Source organism: Erythranthe guttata, chromosome 5 (genome assembly GCF_056151865.1).
Source record: "Erythranthe guttata isolate IM_541 chromosome 5, IM_541, whole genome shotgun sequence".
Taxonomy (NCBI): Eukaryota; Viridiplantae; Streptophyta; class Magnoliopsida; order Lamiales; family Phrymaceae; genus Erythranthe; species Erythranthe guttata.
The window spans coordinates 18,818,501-18,836,056 of NC_142537.1; the positions used below are offsets into that span (position 1 = coordinate 18,818,501).

At 37.7% G+C, this 17,556-nt stretch overlaps 5 protein-coding genes across 7 annotated transcripts; 2 read left to right on the plus strand and 3 right to left on the minus strand.

The window, feature by feature from the left end:
• Window positions 1-928: 928 nt before the first annotated feature.
• LOC105963557 (cellulose synthase A catalytic subunit 1 [UDP-forming]) lies at window positions 929-6,789 on the plus strand. Its single transcript, XM_012987964.2, has 14 exons — window positions 929-1,371; window positions 1,984-2,179; window positions 2,265-2,446; window positions 2,620-2,737; window positions 2,822-3,008; window positions 3,116-3,382; window positions 3,488-3,833; window positions 3,937-4,074; window positions 4,155-4,280; window positions 4,383-4,595; window positions 4,689-4,953; window positions 5,050-5,246; window positions 5,343-5,693; window positions 5,971-6,789. Exons 1-14 carry the CDS (start codon window positions 1,291-1,293, stop codon window positions 6,556-6,558), a joined length of 3,255 nt encoding a protein of 1,084 aa, XP_012843418.1. The 5' UTR covers window positions 929-1,290; the 3' UTR covers window positions 6,559-6,789.
• Window positions 6,790-6,855: 66 nt separating this feature from the next.
• On the minus strand, window positions 6,856-9,254 carry LOC105963562 (adenine nucleotide transporter BT1, chloroplastic/mitochondrial). The gene is made up of 3 exons (XM_012987971.2): window positions 7,913-9,254; window positions 7,594-7,737; window positions 6,856-7,507 (listed from the first exon to the last, which is right to left on the minus strand). Exons 1-3 carry the CDS (start codon window positions 8,441-8,443, stop codon window positions 7,034-7,036), a joined length of 1,149 nt encoding a protein of 382 aa, XP_012843425.2. The 5' UTR covers window positions 8,444-9,254; the 3' UTR covers window positions 6,856-7,033.
• A 107-nt stretch (window positions 9,255-9,361) lies between these two features.
• On the minus strand, window positions 9,362-13,293 carry LOC105963559 (AFG1-like ATPase family protein). 3 transcript variants are annotated; one of them, XM_012987968.2, is made up of 14 exons: window positions 12,902-13,293; window positions 12,235-12,371; window positions 12,008-12,147; window positions 11,734-11,879; window positions 11,549-11,628; window positions 11,166-11,423; window positions 10,960-11,070; window positions 10,754-10,876; window positions 10,538-10,659; window positions 10,382-10,451; window positions 10,184-10,276; window positions 9,980-10,107; window positions 9,728-9,875; window positions 9,362-9,624 (listed from the first exon to the last, which is right to left on the minus strand). In XM_012987968.2, the coding sequence occupies exons 1-14, from the start codon at window positions 13,017-13,019 to the stop codon at window positions 9,532-9,534; spliced, it is 1,767 nt and encodes a 588-aa protein (XP_012843422.2). In that variant the 5' UTR covers window positions 13,020-13,293; the 3' UTR covers window positions 9,362-9,531. The 3 variants fall into 3 exon arrangements, with proteins under 3 accessions (XP_012843422.2, XP_012843421.2, XP_088674327.1); XM_012987967.2 differs by having other exon boundaries at window positions 9,362-9,648; XM_088818201.1 differs by having other exon boundaries at window positions 9,362-9,648; window positions 11,744-11,879; window positions 12,902-13,103.
• LOC105963558 (Pentatricopeptide repeat (PPR) superfamily protein) lies at window positions 13,288-15,206 on the minus strand. The gene has a single exon (XM_012987965.2). The coding sequence runs from the start codon at window positions 15,204-15,206 to the stop codon at window positions 13,332-13,334; it is 1,875 nt and encodes a 624-aa protein (XP_012843419.2). The 3' UTR covers window positions 13,288-13,331.
• Window positions 15,207-15,286: 80 nt separating this feature from the next.
• Window positions 15,287-17,141, plus strand: LOC105963560 (pentatricopeptide repeat-containing protein At4g21065). The gene has a single exon (XM_012987969.2). The coding sequence runs from the start codon at window positions 15,342-15,344 to the stop codon at window positions 17,118-17,120; it is 1,779 nt and encodes a 592-aa protein (XP_012843423.2). The 5' UTR covers window positions 15,287-15,341; the 3' UTR covers window positions 17,121-17,141.
• The last annotated feature ends 415 nt before the right edge of the window (window positions 17,142-17,556 follow it).

Genomic DNA, 17,556 nt, shown 5'->3' on the forward strand with positions numbered 1-17,556 from the left:
AGTACTAATAATAATAATAATAATTTGTAAAAATAAATTAATAATAATAATAAGACGGCAAGGGGTGCAATAGTAAATTAGATAAAGATGGGGGTGCATTTAGAAACAAAAGTGCACCGACAGGCGACAGCTTGTTATTTTTGTCAGTGAGAGCAACCGGCAACTACCGGTAGATGCAAACTTACTACAGCCTGTTTATGACAACTTACAAGCAACTCATCTACGTACACATTCTTCTTCACTATATGTACCACTTCTCATGCACAATGTACAATACCACGTGCCCTCATTGGATCATTTCCATTCTCAATTAGCTTTTTCATTTTCTTTTAAATTATCAAGCATATTTTTTAAATTTGCATTATATTGAGTGCTTTTTTGTTCTTTTGCAATATTCATTTGAATACTACCTAAATAATTCAAGAATAATTGAATATAATATATTTATTACTACTCGAAAACTATGATCGTTTTTTGTTCATCGCTATACTTGTTGATTATATTCTATTAAAATTAAAATTTAAAATTGAATCATTCAAACTAAATTATCATGAAAATTTATGAAATTCATTTCACCACACACTAATTACAAATTAATATTGCCTCACTAAAATTTAAATACAGAAAAATAATAAAATCCAAACTAACAATAACTACTTAAGTTCATAACTTAAATGGCTTACTATATATTTATATTGCTCTCCAAATATTCTTGAATATTTAAAATGTTATACACCATCATAGGATGCATATTTATTGATACATTTATGTCATATATAATTTATTAAAAAAAAATTGTAATTTATAAAACATAAAATAAAACAATCTCAATAATTTAATCTGAAACATGGGTTATGGCATTTTTTTCCTACCTTATATTTATTTTTCTTCTATTTTGTATATATTTTATGTATCATATATCATATATCAAATTTTAGAGTAATGAGAGTTGTGTAACAACTCCCACTAGAAAATCTCTTGTACAACCGACAGTCTGATACTGTTGCGTACCGGTTCAGCTGGTAAAAATTCGTAACGTTATTAATTATTAAAAAATAAAGCAAATTATTTCTTCAAAGAAAGTGAAGAAAAAGACTGTATATATATGTAAGTGAAGGGAGAGAAAGAGAGAGAGAGAGAGAGATGGCCGATTGATTGAGGCTAAGAATCTCAACACCAAATGCATCTCAGCTGACCAAACTGTTCGTTGAGGTTTTCATTCAGCATAAATCATAAAACCCATCATCTAACAGAAAACCTCGTATTTTACAGTGGTTGTAATAAAGCAAAATGGAGGCGAGTGGAGGATTAGTGGCTGGATCGCACAAAAGAAATGAGCTTGTTAGAATTCGCCACGATTCTGATAGTGGGGTATGTCTTTATTTTCTTTTTGTTGATTTGCATTTTTGGGTTTTAGTTCTTGAAATTATTTATTTAATTTGTTTTTCGTTTTTCTATTTTTAATTGTGCAATTGGGTTTAGATCTGATTGATAGCTGATAGTGCTGTAGTGATTCTTGGAGCATAAAGTTTGGATCTTGATGTGGTTTGAGAAATGGGTTCGGTCAATTTTTTCGATTTTGAGCAAATTTATGCTGTTTTTAGATCTGTGTGTTGGAATTGGAGTGAAATAGCTTACATTTAATATGGGATCAGACTAAATAGACTTCCTTTTGACTAACACTACTGAGATCTTCAAAGGTTTATTTTTTGTGTAATGGTTTGACTGATTTGTAGTTTCTGATTTACATGAATTGGAAGAACACCCAATTCTCGAATCATATGCCGATTGCCCCCGACTCTTTTTGTAAACTCTTGATGATGTACCCTCATTTGTATATCTCATCGATGATTGTTTAACTTTCTTTGATTAAGTTTAGCTAAAGTATTTAAACTTTTGATATGGATTAAATTGATTCACTGGATCGTAACGAAGGGAAATCTTGAGAATCTATCTTGATTCAGTGTTCTATACATTGTGCAGCCGAAGCCCTTGAAGAATATAAACGGGCAGATATGTCAGATATGTGGGGACACTGTCGGAGTGACTGCCAATGGTGATGTCTTCGTTGCTTGTAATGAATGTGCCTTTCCAGTTTGCCGAGCTTGTTATGAATACGAACGGAAAGACGGTAATCAGTCGTGCCCCCAGTGTAAAACTAGGTACAAGAGACAGAAAGGTCAGTACTCTTTTCTCGTATATTGCGTAGGTTTTTTTTTTTATGTAGTAAATTTATTATATTAATTCTGTGTATCTCTTATTAGGGAGTCCGCGAGTCGATGGTGATGATGACGAGGACGATGTTGATGATTTGGAGAACGAGTTTAGTTATTCTCAGGGTAAAAACAAGGCTCGATCTCAGTGGCATGGGGATGAAATCGAGCTTTCTGCATCTTCTAGACGTGAATCTCAACAACCGATCCCTCTTCTTACCAATGGGCAGCAAGTAAGTCACCGAATATTCATAAAAATATTCTGAAGCTGCAATTGATTGTTACCAATTCACGAGTACAATGCTCTTTTAAATCTTGTTTCCACAAATTACTATGTTAGTTGATTTGTGCTTCTAGCTAATTATATATCTTCTTTTTCTCATTTTCTTGGAAAAAAATTTGATAGGTATCTGGAGAGATTCCTCCGTCTATACAAGACACTAATTCAATTAGAAGTACTTCGGGACCTTTGGGACCTGGAGATCGTATCCACTCCCTTCCTTACGTTGATCCACGTCAGCCAGGTTTGCTGCTTGTGTTCATTAGGTTGTACGTCTTGGATCTTTTTCATTTGACAAAACGACTGACGACATTGTTAATTTATGCAGTTCCTGTAAGAATCGTCGACCCTTCCAAAGACTTGAACTCGTACGGACTCGGAAATGTTGACTGGAAGGAAAGGGTAGATAGTTGGAAACTAAAACAGGATAAAAATATGGTGCATATTAATAATAAATACAGTGAAGGGAAAGGAGATACCGAAGGCACGGGTTCAAACGGAGAGGAACTTCAAATGTAATCATACGCACTTTGGTTATTTTCTTAAAATTAGTAAAAGATAAATATGAATGAGTCATCTTTTTTCCGTACTAAAAGTTTATATATATGTATATTGCTGGCAGGGCTGATGATGCTCGGCAACCAATGAGTCGAATCGTGCCAATTTCATCTTCCCATCTTACCCCTTACCGTGTCATAATCATTTTTCGATTGATCATTTTGGGTTTTTTCTTGCAATACCGTTGTACTCATCCAGTGAAAGATGCTTATCCATTGTGGCTGACATCAGTTATTTGCGAGATTTGGTTTGCCTTATCTTGGCTTCTCGATCAGTTTCCAAAATGGTACCCTATTAACCGAGAGACCTATCTCGAAAGACTAGCACTGAGGTTAGTGGATGATGTTAAAACCCTCTTGTCTGAAAGATTGGTTCTTTGAGTATGTCTTGTTTGTTTCCGTACTAAACTTTATGTTCCTTGTTTTTTTGTTGTCAGATACGATAGAGAGGGTGAGCCGTCACAGTTGGCACCGATTGATGTGTTTGTGAGTACAGTGGACCCACTGAAAGAGCCTCCGCTCGTAACTGCAAACACTGTGTTGTCCATCCTTTCTGTGGATTACCCTGTTGACAAAGTCTCGTGTTATGTTTCGGACGATGGTTCGGCGATGCTGTCCTTCGAGTCTCTGTCTGAAACTGCTGAATTTGCTAGGAAGTGGGTCCCGTTCTGCAAGAAACACAGTATCGAGCCTAGAGCCCCTGAGTTCTATTTTGCTCAGAAGATAGATTATCTCAAGGACAAAATTCAGCCTTCCTTTGTCAAAGAACGTCGAGCAATGAAGGTAATTCTCAAGTTATTCCCCTTTCTTTTCTCAAGTGAAAAATGAGGTGTAACCATATTTGCTAACCCTTTTTTTGCATTCTTACTCTTTTTTTTTCTTGCAGAGAGAATACGAAGAATTTAAGGTAAGAATCAATGCTCTTGTTGCAAAGGCTCAAAAGATGCCTGAAGAAGGATGGACAATGCAAGATGGAACTCCTTGGCCTGGAAATAACACTCGTGATCATCCAGGAATGATCCAGGTATATATATTTTATCTTTAATTAATTTTTCGGTATTATTCTTTTTCTATTATTTCATCTCACCCTTTGTTCAAAAACAGGTCTTTTTGGGGCACAGTGGCGGTCTTGATACAGATGGAAACGAGCTACCTCGATTGGTTTATGTTTCTCGTGAGAAGCGCCCTGGATTTCAGCATCACAAGAAAGCTGGAGCTATGAATGCTTTGGTAAGTGATTTCTACGCTTAAGTATATGGTTCCTTTGTAATAAATTGATGATCTTGTTTATGACAACATACGTATTGACTGTTGTCTGTGTGTGCATTTCAGATTCGAGTCTCTGCTGTCCTAACAAACGGAGCGTATCTTTTGAATGTCGATTGTGATCACTACTTCAACAACAGCAAAGCTCTTAAAGAAGCCATGTGTTTTATGATGGACCCTGCTTACGGAAAGAAGACTTGCTACGTGCAGTTTCCACAGCGTTTCGATGGAATTGATTTGCACGATAGATACGCTAATCGCAATATTGTCTTCTTCGATGTAGGTCCCGCCACATGGATGTCTGAATATTATATATATAGTGTATGTGCGTATGTGTGAATAATTAACCGCTGGAAATGTTCGTGACTGCAGATTAACTTGAAAGGGCTGGACGGGCTACAAGGTCCCGTTTATGTCGGAACAGGGTGTTGCTTTAACAGGCAAGCTTTATACGGTTATGACCCTGTCCTAACGGAAGAAGATCTCCAACCAAACATTATAGTCAAAAGTTGCTGCGGTTCAAGAAAGAAGGACAAAAGTGCCAATAAGAAGTACATTGACAAGAAACGAGCGGTTAAAAGAACCGAATCCACCATTCCTATCTTTAACATGGAGGATATTGAAGAGGGTGTCGAAGGTAAATATATAATCTTTATTTGATAAAGTTCATTACTTTCTTCAATTTCTCATTCGTTTGACAAGTCTAATAAAAAAATTTAAATTATTTGGACAGGATATGACGATGAGAAGTCACTTCTCATGTCTCAGAAGAACTTGGAGAAGCGTTTCGGTCAATCTCCGGTTTTCATAGCCGCGACTTTCATGGAAATGGGAGGCATTCCACCCACAACAAACCCAGCTACCCTTTTGAAAGAAGCTATCCACGTCATCAGCTGTGGGTACGAGGATAAGAGCGAGTGGGGCAAAGAGGTTCGCTTTTTAGTTCCACTTTATTGCAAAAAAAAATTAGCTATATTTACTAAAGATAGCATTTTTAATTCTGGTTTTTTTTTTTGTGGGTTATAGATTGGATGGATATACGGTTCTGTGACGGAAGATATTCTAACTGGTTTCAAAATGCACGCACGAGGGTGGATTTCGGTGTACTGTATGCCGCCTCGCCCAGCTTTCAAAGGGTCTGCACCTATCAATCTTTCCGATCGATTGAACCAGGTTCTTAGGTGGGCCCTAGGGTCAGTTGAGATTCTTCTGAGCAGGCATTGCCCTATATGGTACGGCTACAGCGGTAGATTGCAGCTCCTTGAGAGGCTCGCGTATATCAACACCATCGTGTATCCACTCACCTCCATTCCTTTGCTTGCTTATTGTGTTCTTCCTGCGGTCTGTCTTCTCACCAACAAATTCATCATTCCCGAGGTAATAATAAAAAACTTTCGCTGTCGTTACTTGATTTTCGTATGATGGTTTTTGTTTGTCCTTTATCTTTATTATTATTAATATTTTTTGTTGGTCGAACAATGAGTTCCTTGGAGTATGTTTGGTTCTCATTCATGCATAATTCTCTCATCAGGTCTAAGCGATTCAATATGTATTAGAAAGACAAATGCAAGGACTGCATATTTGATGAATTTTGCCAAATTTGGACTGAAATTTAAAATACAAGATTTGACACCTATCCAATTCACATTTGCAGATTAGCAATTTTGCGAGTATGTGGTTCATTTTCCTCTTCATGTCAATTTTCGCCACCGGAATACTCGAGATGCGGTGGAGCGGCGTCAGCATCGAAGATTGGTGGAGGAACGAGCAGTTCTGGGTCATTGGTGGCACCTCCGCCCATCTCTTCGCCGTTTTCCAAGGCCTATTGAAAGTCCTCGCCGGAATAGACACAAATTTCACCGTCACTTCAAAAGCCTCCGACGAAGACGGAGACTTTGCTGAGCTGTACGTCTTCAAGTGGACCTCACTCATCATTCCTCCGACCACTGTCCTCTTCATCAACATGGTCGGAATTGTCGCCGGAGTTTCGGCAGCTATCAACAGCGGGTACCAGTCGTGGGGACCGCTTTTCGGGAAGTTGTTTTTCGCGATTTGGGTGATTGTGCATTTGTATCCGTTCCTTAAGGGTTTGCTGGGGAGGCAGAACCGCACGCCCACGATAGTTATCGTGTGGTCTGTCTTGCTTGCTTCGATTTTCTCGCTGCTTTGGGTGCGGATAGACCCGTTCACTTCGGATGCTACGAAGAAAGCTGCACAGGGTCAATGTGGGGTCAACTGCTAAGTTATGTGTTGGTGTATATAAAAGGACAGACAAGAAGAAAAAAAAGTTTCTTTTATGTTTTTTGGGTTTATAAGTTATGTTGTCCGAAAGAGTGTGATGGTTAAAAATGGGCATTTGTTTTGAGGGGACCCTTTTCATTTTTGTGTTGTAATTTAATGAATTGCAATTGCTGCTGAACTTTGTGTACCAGATATTTGAGGTTAAATGTAATAATTTTATATTTTTTTTTAAGACGTTAGCAAATTTTTTTTTCCAAACATTACCTAATAAATAGATTCTTTGTTTTGTCAATTTGTATGAGCCAAAAAATGTGACTTCTAAGTTCTATCCAATAAACAAAATCATGTCTAACAATACATGTAAGTTTTCATCTCATAAATCCATATCTCCCAAACAAAATTTTCTTCTCCCAATAAAATTGTAAAATATCCATAAGATGTCGAAAAGTCGTCCTCCGAAGAACACACTTCTTAATCTATTGCTTATCTTTTTCCTCGACCAAAATCTTCTTACAAGCTTCGTAACACATAAACGAAATCCCAGCAGCAGGCACCAGCTTCAGACAACTCGGTCCAAGCCCTTTGTACAAACCACAAACCCCTTCTCGTTCGAGTATGCAAGAAAGTGCATGCAGAACATTCTTGTACACCTGTCTCCCACTCACAGCACCGACTTGCATGTGCTTACGAGCCACCTCAAGAGGAAACGTGGCAGTGCTCGAAACAGCACCGGCAAAAGATCCAATCAATAGGGTCTCGATATTTCCAATCTTTTCTTGTTTGAACATTTTCTTGTACGCTTTTCTCAAAGAATCGTAAGCGCAGTAGTTTGTGGCGGCATATGGAATCACTCCAATAACACTTGGAGTGAGACCTCTGTATAGCTCACCGGGCCCACCCTCTTGCAGTATTTTAACGAACGCATCGAACAATCCGTTGTATAGTTCTCTCTGAGTTATGGTAATAACTAATAAGCCAATAATAAGCGCAAAATTGTAACGAGATAAGTGTGTTTTAGATACGACATTTTGTTTACCTGTATAGTTAATCGAGTCTTGAGTAACTCGAGAGGGTACGTGACTAGAGTTGAGCTGACTCCGGCACATGCTCCGGCTATTAAGGAAGGAGGAATAGGCAGTTTTTGTGACAAGTTTTTGTTCACGGTGTCGAAAATAAATAGCTGCACAAGATATTTCGTTTTTCCAAGAATTAGTGAAAACATCAAACTAAATGCAAAATACATATGAGTATGAATCAACAAAGATATATAAACAAGTTATCAATAGCACACTAAACAGAACAATATATACGCAGCTCTAATTTCTTTCGAAGTTCTTTTCTTTCTTTTTGTTTACCTCAATGGCTTTGCTGGGTGCAATTCGAATGACGTTAACGAAATTCCCTCTAAACAATCCGGTCCATCCATCGGTTTTCATTATACTTTCGAACACTTCACTAGTCGAATGCCCGTTACTACCGACCATCAAATGAGTCCTAATTGTTTCTAATGGAGCCACAACGGTTCTTGAAATGGCACCGGCAATTCCACCGCTAACTAACCTTCTCAACGAAGGGTTCGAAATCTTGATCTTAAGCTTTAGACCCTTTTTATTATTTTCGGACATCATCGAGTCCTTTTCATTTTCCGTCATGCCGAAAATCTTGAACCCCTCAGGCAATGAAACATACTTGACTAGCAAATCTGCGTGTGGTGGTAATTTGAGACCCCCATTTTCGTTATTCCCCATTTGCCCAATAGAGGCAAACAAGCCACCAATAGGGTACAAATTGCAATCTTGAAAGCTCCATTGAAGCTTAGTATGAGAATCTGATGAGAAACCAGTGTTGTTTAACTTCAAATACTGAGATTCTCCTTTTTTACTCATCCTTCAAGATTTTCAAAAACCTCAATATACAATCCCTTCTACTTCTCTTTCTCTCTCTAAAACTATCTGGTGAAATTAAGAACACCACCACATATGAAAAATATCATATTTGAAGTAGAAAAAGATTCGATTTTTTTGGGCAAGTGGGCAGGCAAAAACTCCATTCTTGACAACAGGGTAGTTTGAGAATATCAGCCAAAAGATGCTAATTCCTCAACAAATAAAATAAAGATTAAAAAAAAAACCAGTAGTATAAAGATAGAATACTAAGTATGTATTAGGATGAAGAATCTAAGGAAAGAGGGAATGGAAGAATCTAAAGAAAGGAGCCCCTCTTCAAACCCCAGAAGGGCCATCTAAGAGAATATATATAGATGTATAAATTATGTCAACCAATGGAAAAATAACTCAACACCATATAAAAATAGTAGAATTTTGGATTTTATATATACTCAATCAATACCAATACTAGTCTCTGCATTTATGTTGGCATTTATTTATATATGTATATACATTTGATATTGTTAATATATTTTGATTTGGCCATCAATGCATGTCAAAGCTAATAATAGAACATTTAATAAGAGATGTAATAATTAATGATTCTTGATTATTCTTCTAAGACCTTGGATTTGGGCAGACTGGTCAGAAATGAAGTTGGGAATTGTGTGGTCATACCTCATTTCTTAATCTTGAGAATATAATAAGCTTCATCAACTGGTGCATGTTATTGTTTGGCTCTAAGCAATGAGTGGTGGGTGGGCCCCACTATAATTTCTCACTTGGATATTTTATTAAGAGTGTAGACTATGGAAAGAGATGTGTTTCACAATTGAAATGCATTTGTCTTATCACACACACACACACACACACACTACATAAGGAAACTTCAATTTCAACCATACACAACAACAATGGTTTTAGGAACACTTTGTTTCAATTATCTTATATCAATCTGCAATGTGTATACCAAATATAACCTTTGAGTGATGATAAATTATTAAAGTAAATTTATTTTTGCCTTTATGCAGAGAACTACATACTCTAATCTCCCAACAACAAATGACCCTAAGAAAGAATGGTGTTTGTTAGCCAGTTACTTTAATCTCAAATGAACCAGCAGTTTGCTTTTCCTGGAAATAAGGATGAATTTGACGAACCCCTTCAAGGTAAAACGACGTCTGCATTTCAATCAACCGAGAAACCTGCACACAAACTCTTCCTATTATTCTTCGTGAAAGAGAATTATTCTCGGAGAAACGAAGAAAAAAAAAAAAAACTCACAGCTCTTTGAAAAGCAAACATTTCCTCTTGACCAGAAAGAAGGGAAATAATTCCTGTGGTGTTTTCTCGAGAACTAGTCGTCGTGTTGGCTTCTGCCAAAACATCTCGTCTGAGCTTAGTGTCTTCTGTTTCTGTCTCGAACTGGAAGCTGCAAAATAGGACAAATACACATTCAGTGTTTTTTTTTTCATTCAAATACCATGTTGTAATAATTAAGTGATTATAAGCTACTTCGGTTCAGATCATACTTGCCTCTCTAAATCAAACAATGTTCCCTCTTCGGTTCCTTGAAATAAATCGTCGATAGGAGCAGCAGCACAACAGTACAGGCTGCAGTGGTGATTGTACAATTCGTCGACCAGCGTAATAAATCTCCTTGCCTGACAAATAAAAATGTACTTACAGCCCATCTTATTAAACTAATGGCATTGAAACTGCAATTCTTTCTAATATTACCTTGTCTCGAATACGCATACTCATAACAGGAATATCTGTTATGAAGACCGTGTGATAAGTTTTAGCAACGGCAATATAATCGGCTGCTCCGATCTGCATTAATTACCACGAGACTCCAAAAAATTTAACCACTAAAATACATGATAATGTCAATCAACAAACATTAAAAAAAATTAAAAAGTAATAAATAGAACATACTGGCTGACCACATAGATATTCAAACGTGAACCTCGCAACCCCATTGCAGCTCTCGAAGACTTCCAATGTTCTAATCATAATCGAGAATATATCATAAATCAAAGATCCAAAAATTAATTATCTAACTTAATGTTTATGATTGAAAATACTATTTACCTTCCAAACATAACCGGAAGAGTCTGAGAAGTGACCGTCCCTCCGGAATGTTCCACAATTTTGTTCCACATATCTTCATATTTCTTTATTATGGTGCTATCGAGAGGCCAAAAGTAATGACTCTGAATAATACACCAAGACAAATTTCAGTACTAACGAAAAATCAATTCTTGAAACAATTCAAATTGCATTTTCGGACTAAATACACGTTCTTGCCTGATCAATTGAACTCTTTGCTATTTGACGACGGTAATCAATTTCACTTCCAATCGGCACATTTTCACAGTGCTCCTCCAATTTCGTGAGAAACTGTTGGAATATCTCCTTTTGCATCCCATCCTTTGAAAACAAGATTATGGTTAAGTACAAATAAAACCATTAAATTAAAAGAGACAAAATCATGAATATATGCTTGAAGGAACCTGATTTAATTCATTTGGTGCACGATTACTAGTAGCCACAAGAACAGTTCCAGTGCTCAATAATCTGCTTAAAATTCCCGATAATGCCACTATAGCAAATACATCAACTGTCTGTATATAAGCCAAAAATCGATAGTTCAATGGACAACATAAACTTATGAAATCTTCACAAATACAAGTCCTAAATAACAAAAAAAATGTCGAACCTGAATTTCATCAAAGCAAAGAATACTAGCTCCTGTTCGACGCCCTTGTCCATCGACAAGAAATTTGTCGGCGACAGCTGGAAGAATATTCTTAATCTTCATCTCTTGCTTATATCTTTCTTCTTCAACTAGCCATTCCTTAACTCTGGTATCAAACGGAAGATTCTTAACCCAGTTTGAAATGCTGGACTGAAGAGAATTTTCCATTTCTTTATTCTTCCACACTTTATGCATAAGATCGTGTATTTGAAGCATAGCCTGCCAATTATGAAATGACGACGAAATCTGATTATTTTGTTTGCTCATAAGATATAATCCTTATTCCCTTTTACTATTCCATTTTTATTCAATATATAAGTACAGATGACTTCATATACACTCGCCTCATGAAAATGAAGCCTTCTTCGATGTTGAACAATTCCTTCTGTGGCACTATAAAACATATCCATGAGCATTGTCTTCCCTAAGACAAGGATTGTGACATCATGAAGGAAATTAAAATTTAAAAAATAAATAAATCGTAATTAAAATGTAATGCAATTGATTTGAGTAAGATTCAGCAGCAAACCAATTCCGACATTTCCATAAATGTATAGTCCTTTGGGAGCTGGAGGAGCAACCGGACGCTGGCCCACCATAGAATCTAGTTTCTTTTCTCTGTTGAGATACGACACCCATTTTCCTACGCCTTGTTCAGCACCATCGACTTTTTTGCTGACTCAAGAAAAACGTACTAATCAATCCGAAGATCATAAAATAACAAGACTGACAAATAACATGGAGTTCTTTCTTCTTCCTCTTTTATTGTTTATTTTTATTTTTTTTAAATATATTTAACTCACTGTGATGACATCCATGTTTGGAAAAAATTCCGACGCTTGTTTATAGAAGAAGCATCTCCCTGCTGTTTTGCATTGGCTTCCTTCATCAAAAGCCGTCTTCTCTCATTTTCCCGACTCTCTTCCCATTTAGCAAGCTTCGTCTATGAAATCGTGAGAACAAAAATATAAGATTTGGTACAGACATTAAAGAAAATGAAAAAAGTATTTATCTTAAGAATAAGTCCTACATGGTATTCCTCCATATCTTTCTCGTATTGGTCCAGTCTTCCAAGCAAATTGTCCAGTTCAAAAGCAACCTTTTCTTGGTAAGGATCATGTTTCAACTTCCCTTGATTTACGAGACTCTTGTAATAAGTAACCGGCCCTGGAAATAAAATGGAGAATGATACTTCAAAGAAAAATCTAAGGAGGGTAATTAGAGAAACTAACCGGAGAAAAAAATTGAATAAATAGACTAATATCATATTTGGATGCTTGTAACTGAACACGAGAATCGAGATTTTTGAATTTCATCCTAATTTGGAATTGCACAACTGTATTACTGATCCCAAACTTAATAAAGTACATAACTTAAACTTAAAACTCCACAAATAGTTGATAACATAACTAAGAAACTATAATCTTATAACAAACTATTTTACTGCATGAATTTGGTCATTCTTTAATTCAGCTAAATAAATCTCTTGCCTTTCTTATACATGCTAATTCATTCAGGACAAACAGAAAAATCCATAAATTCTCAGACACGATCAAAATTGAAGTTTGACATATACAACACACGAAATTACCAAAACCAATTGACACAAAACGAAAAAAAACAAAAAAAAAAAAACAATTCCAAAGAGGAAAACCTGCATTCAAAAATTAAGAATTAAGAACGAGATGCTCACTAACCAGGACGCCTGGAGAAGGAAGAAAGTGAGCGATCACAGAACAGCCGATAATTGGTAGCGCGAAATTTAGAGGGCCGGTCGGAGAATCTAGACGACAGAAGAAACAATATTTTTTTCATATTCCTTTGTCTGATTCTGCTTTATCCTCTTGGTTTTTTTTGTTTTTGATCTCTTGTGTGTTGAGATCAATTGGAATTTTGTTTATTTATGGAGAGAGGCCTCCAAAAAGTAGCGGGACTGACTGACGTGGCCACGGCTTCGGCCAGCCACTTCAAGAACTCTTTTTTTTTCTTATTTATTTTTTGTGGAATTTGGTAATGATTTATTTTATAAATGAATTTTGTTAATCTTATTTTTAAAAGAGAAATGTAGATCTGCTACACTGAGTCCAATAAATTTCAAAATATATAATGTACCTTTTGATTCAAAAATCAGGTCTGAATCAGCAACTGCAATAGTTTATGATCTAAAAACTTAGTCTTGCCATCAAAAGTGACCATAATCAAAGCATTCCAAATACAATAATCAGGTGCAATACCTCTCTCCATCATTTCCATCAACACCATTAAACCTTGTTGAAACTCCCCTTGCTTGCAAAATCCATTAATTATTAGCCCATAGCTTTCACAATCAAGCAAACAACCCCTCGTCTTCAGATCCTCCACCAGCCTCACTGCCCTCTCAACTTTCCCCTGCCGGCACAACCCCCCGATCAAACCGTTAAACGTCGACCCCACCGGGAAATAACCCCGCCCAATCATCTCGTTCGTCATTTCAACCGCCCGTTTCAAACAGCCTTCTTCGCAGAATTTTCGAATCAAACTTGCGTAAACAGGTGCACTTAACAAATCTCCTTCTTCACTCATCTTGTCAAGAATCTGGTTCACTTCTTCTTTTTCTCCTGCCACATTACCGCCCTCTTTACACAATCGTAGAATCCTTAAACTACGATCCACAGCACGAGGAAACAGATTCTTCATTGAGCTTAAAAACTCGAGCGCTTCGTCGAGACAGTTATCTCGGTACAAACCGTACAGAATGCTGTTATACGGCCCGATACATCCTAAAAACCGACCCTTTTCCTCGCACATGAGTTCGAAGATTTTAATCCCGTCACTTGTCTTCCCAGACGAGCACAACCCATATATTAAAGTCTCGAAAGTGATTGAATCCCAATTTACACATGCTCGTTTCATCTCATGAAACAAATCGAGAGCCGAGTCAAATCCTTTCGACTCGCAAAAACCCGCAATCAAAATATTGTAGGTTTCCGTGTTTGGCAAACACCCCTTCATCTCCATTTGCTTGAGAAAGCCATACCCTGCTCTCACTTTTCCTGCTTTAGCAAAACCCTTGAGCAGAGTGTTGTAAGCCACAACATCAAGATTCACTCCCTTCTTCTCCACTCTTTCTAATACTTCGACAGCTTCGGAAATTCGTCCTGCATTGCATAGAATTTCGATGACTTTAGTCAAGGGGATAATATCCGGCACAAATTCGTTGCTAAAGCACTTTTCTATCATCACCATCGCCTGAACTAGATTTCCTTCGTTGCAATATGCCGATATCAAGATATTGTATGTTACGTTGCTAAATTCTTTCATTTCGTTCGTTAGGCTTCTAGCTCTGCCTACCTTTCCATTTTTGCAGAGAGCGTAGATCAATGTGTTGTACACAACGACATTGACTTTGACACCGTGGTTTTTCATGACTTGCAGCAGCTTAAACCCGTCTGCGATTCTGTTCGTTAAGCAAAAACCTTTCATTAAAATGCCGTAAGTGTAGTCGTCACCCTTCACACCACACCCCATCATTTTTCTTCTATAGAACTCCCTTGCAATGTCGATATCTTCCTTCACGAGAACGTCAAGAATTGCATTCAACAGCTTCAAAGAAGGGGTGGCGGCAGATTCCCCAAACTTGGGCACCAAATCAAGCACTTTGATTACTTCCCTCGTCATTTTAGCCCGCCCGAAACCACGGACGATAGTGATGAAGATGTCGTCGTTTGGTGGCAAACCAATTCTCTTGGGCATTTCGTCGAGCAGGTGGTCGACAGTCTTGAACTGCCGATAAGTACAGAGCTTGTGGATCAAAGCTCGATAGGTGGACACAGTGTGGGTGAAGTTCGGAATCTTCGAAGCCCATTCGAAGGTTTGGAGAGCCTCGCTTGCTGATTTTTGCTCTAAAAGCAGATGGGCTATTTGCTCGTGGGTGGGTACTAAAACAGAGGTGGTGGTTGAAATGAATCTTGATCGAATGTTTGAGAGAAGCATTTCCTTACAGAGGTTAAAGATTTTAGACATGGATTTTGCAAATTCTGCAAATGGAATTCAACCCCTCTAATAATATCGACATGGATTTTAGTTAAGCAGTCTGCCCATATTAATATACCTTTCTTCTCTCTCTCTCTCAGACATGTTTTTTGCTCTGTTTTTATAATGTTAACAATGTACAAAGGAGCGGCAGAACAAAACTGCCTAAATCTCCTTCAGCTCTGCAACTCTTTCTTCAAACTCAGACAGATCCACGCAAAAATTCTCAAACTTGGTCATCAGAACAACCCTTTTCTCCTCACAAAATTCACCTCCGTTTCTTCAGACCTCAATGCCATCCACTATGCTTGTTCTTTTATTTTCTCCCCAGAGTCGGAGCCCGGTTTCTACGACACATTCCTTTTCAACACTGTTATTGAAGCTTACGCAAAGACTGCTACTACTACCCATTTTAAACGCAGTGCTGTACGTTACTACAAAGAAATGCGAAGTCATAGTATCGAACCCAATAACTACACCTACCCTTTCGTTCTAAAGGCATGTGCTGGCATGGGGGACTTGAATTTAGGCCAAACGGTTCACGGGTCGGTTACAAAACTCGGGTTCTGCGGCGATGCCCATGTTTTGCATGCCACGATTCACATGTACTGCAGTTGCAGAAATGGGATCGAGTTCGCAGAAAAGCTGTTCGATGAAATGCCTAAGACAAATTCGGTTTCTTGGAGCACAATGATAGGTGGGTACGTGAGATGGGGAATGTCGAGCGAAGCCATTAAATTGTTCAGAAGAATGCAAAATGCCGGGCCTCGGCCAGACGAGATCACCATGGTGATGGTGCTCTCTGCATGTGCCGACTTGGGCGCCCTCGAGCTCGGGAGGTGGGCCCACGCCTACATTGACAAGGAGAAGTTCGAGATGAGAGCCGAGCTATCCAATGTGCTAATTGACATGTTTGCAAAGTGCGGAGATGTCGACAGCGCATTGAGATTTTTCAACAAAATGCCCGAGAGAAAGAGGAGTGTCGTTTCTTGGACTTCCGTTATTTTCGGTATGGCATTGCACGGGCGTGGCTTGGAGGCCGTTTCGCTCTTCGAGGAGATGACGAGAAACAGGGTAGTTCCCGATGATGTAGCGTTCATCGGCTTGCTCACCGCTTGTAGCCATTCTGGTTTAGTCGAAGATGGAAAACGGTATTTCGATTCCATGGTGAATGATTATGGGATTAGGCCTAGGATTGAGCATTACGGATGCATGGTGGATTTGTTAAGCAGAGCTGGATTAGTAAACGAGGCTGTAGAGTTCATAGATAAAATGCCCGTCGCGCCAAATCCCGTTATCTGGCGAAGCTTGATATCTGCATGTAGAGCTCAAGATCAGTTGAATCTTGGAGAAAGAATAACAAAGGATCTTATCTCGAACGAGCCAATGCACGAGGCTAACTATGTTCTACTTTCTGGAATTTACGCGAAAATGTCGAATTGGCAAAAGAAAACCACAGTTAGAGAAGAAATGGGGAAGAAGGGTATAAGAAAGATTCCGGGAAGTACGATGATTGAACTCGATAATGGGATATATGAATTTGTAGCAGGTGATAAATCGCACGGAGAATACAGAAAGATTTACGAGATGGTTGATGAAATGGAGAAGAAGATTAGAGGAGCTGGATATGTTGTTACAACAAAGAATGTATTACACGATATTGAGGAAGAAGATAAAGAAGGTGCTGTAAATAAGCACAGTGAGAAGCTAGCTATTGCTTTTGGGCTCTTGAAGACGAGTCCTGGTTCGACTATTAGAATTGTGAAGAATTTACGAATTTGTGATGATTGCCACTCTGCTACGAAGCTTATATCGGTGATATATAAACGGGATATTGTCGTACGCGATAGGAACCGGTTTCATCACTTTAAAGATGGATTGTGCTCGTGTAACGATTTCTGGTAAAAATTGTGTTGCTGTTATATCTGAATAAGGTTGGTTTGCAAAATACAACATAAAATATAATGTCAATTTAGAAAGGAATTCAAAACTAGTGGGTTTTTTTTAAGTGCTGAAATGATAAAAAAAAAAATTAATATCTTCTAACACTCATATACATTGTACATAAGATGTTTATCCATACGTAGTCAACAAACAGGTGATCTAAAAATAATTTCATTAATTTTTTAATCATAAAGCAAAATCATAAAAAAATTGTATACAAGGGTTTTTGCTGAAAATTGTACATGACATGTTTATCCATACAGTCAACAAACGGTTTTTTTTTTTTTTTTTTTGAAAGAGTCAACAAACAGTTAAATCTTTTGTAATCGTAAAGCAAAATACGATTTTTGCTGAAAATTGTTGATACGTTCAAAAATAACTTCACTACACGTTAATT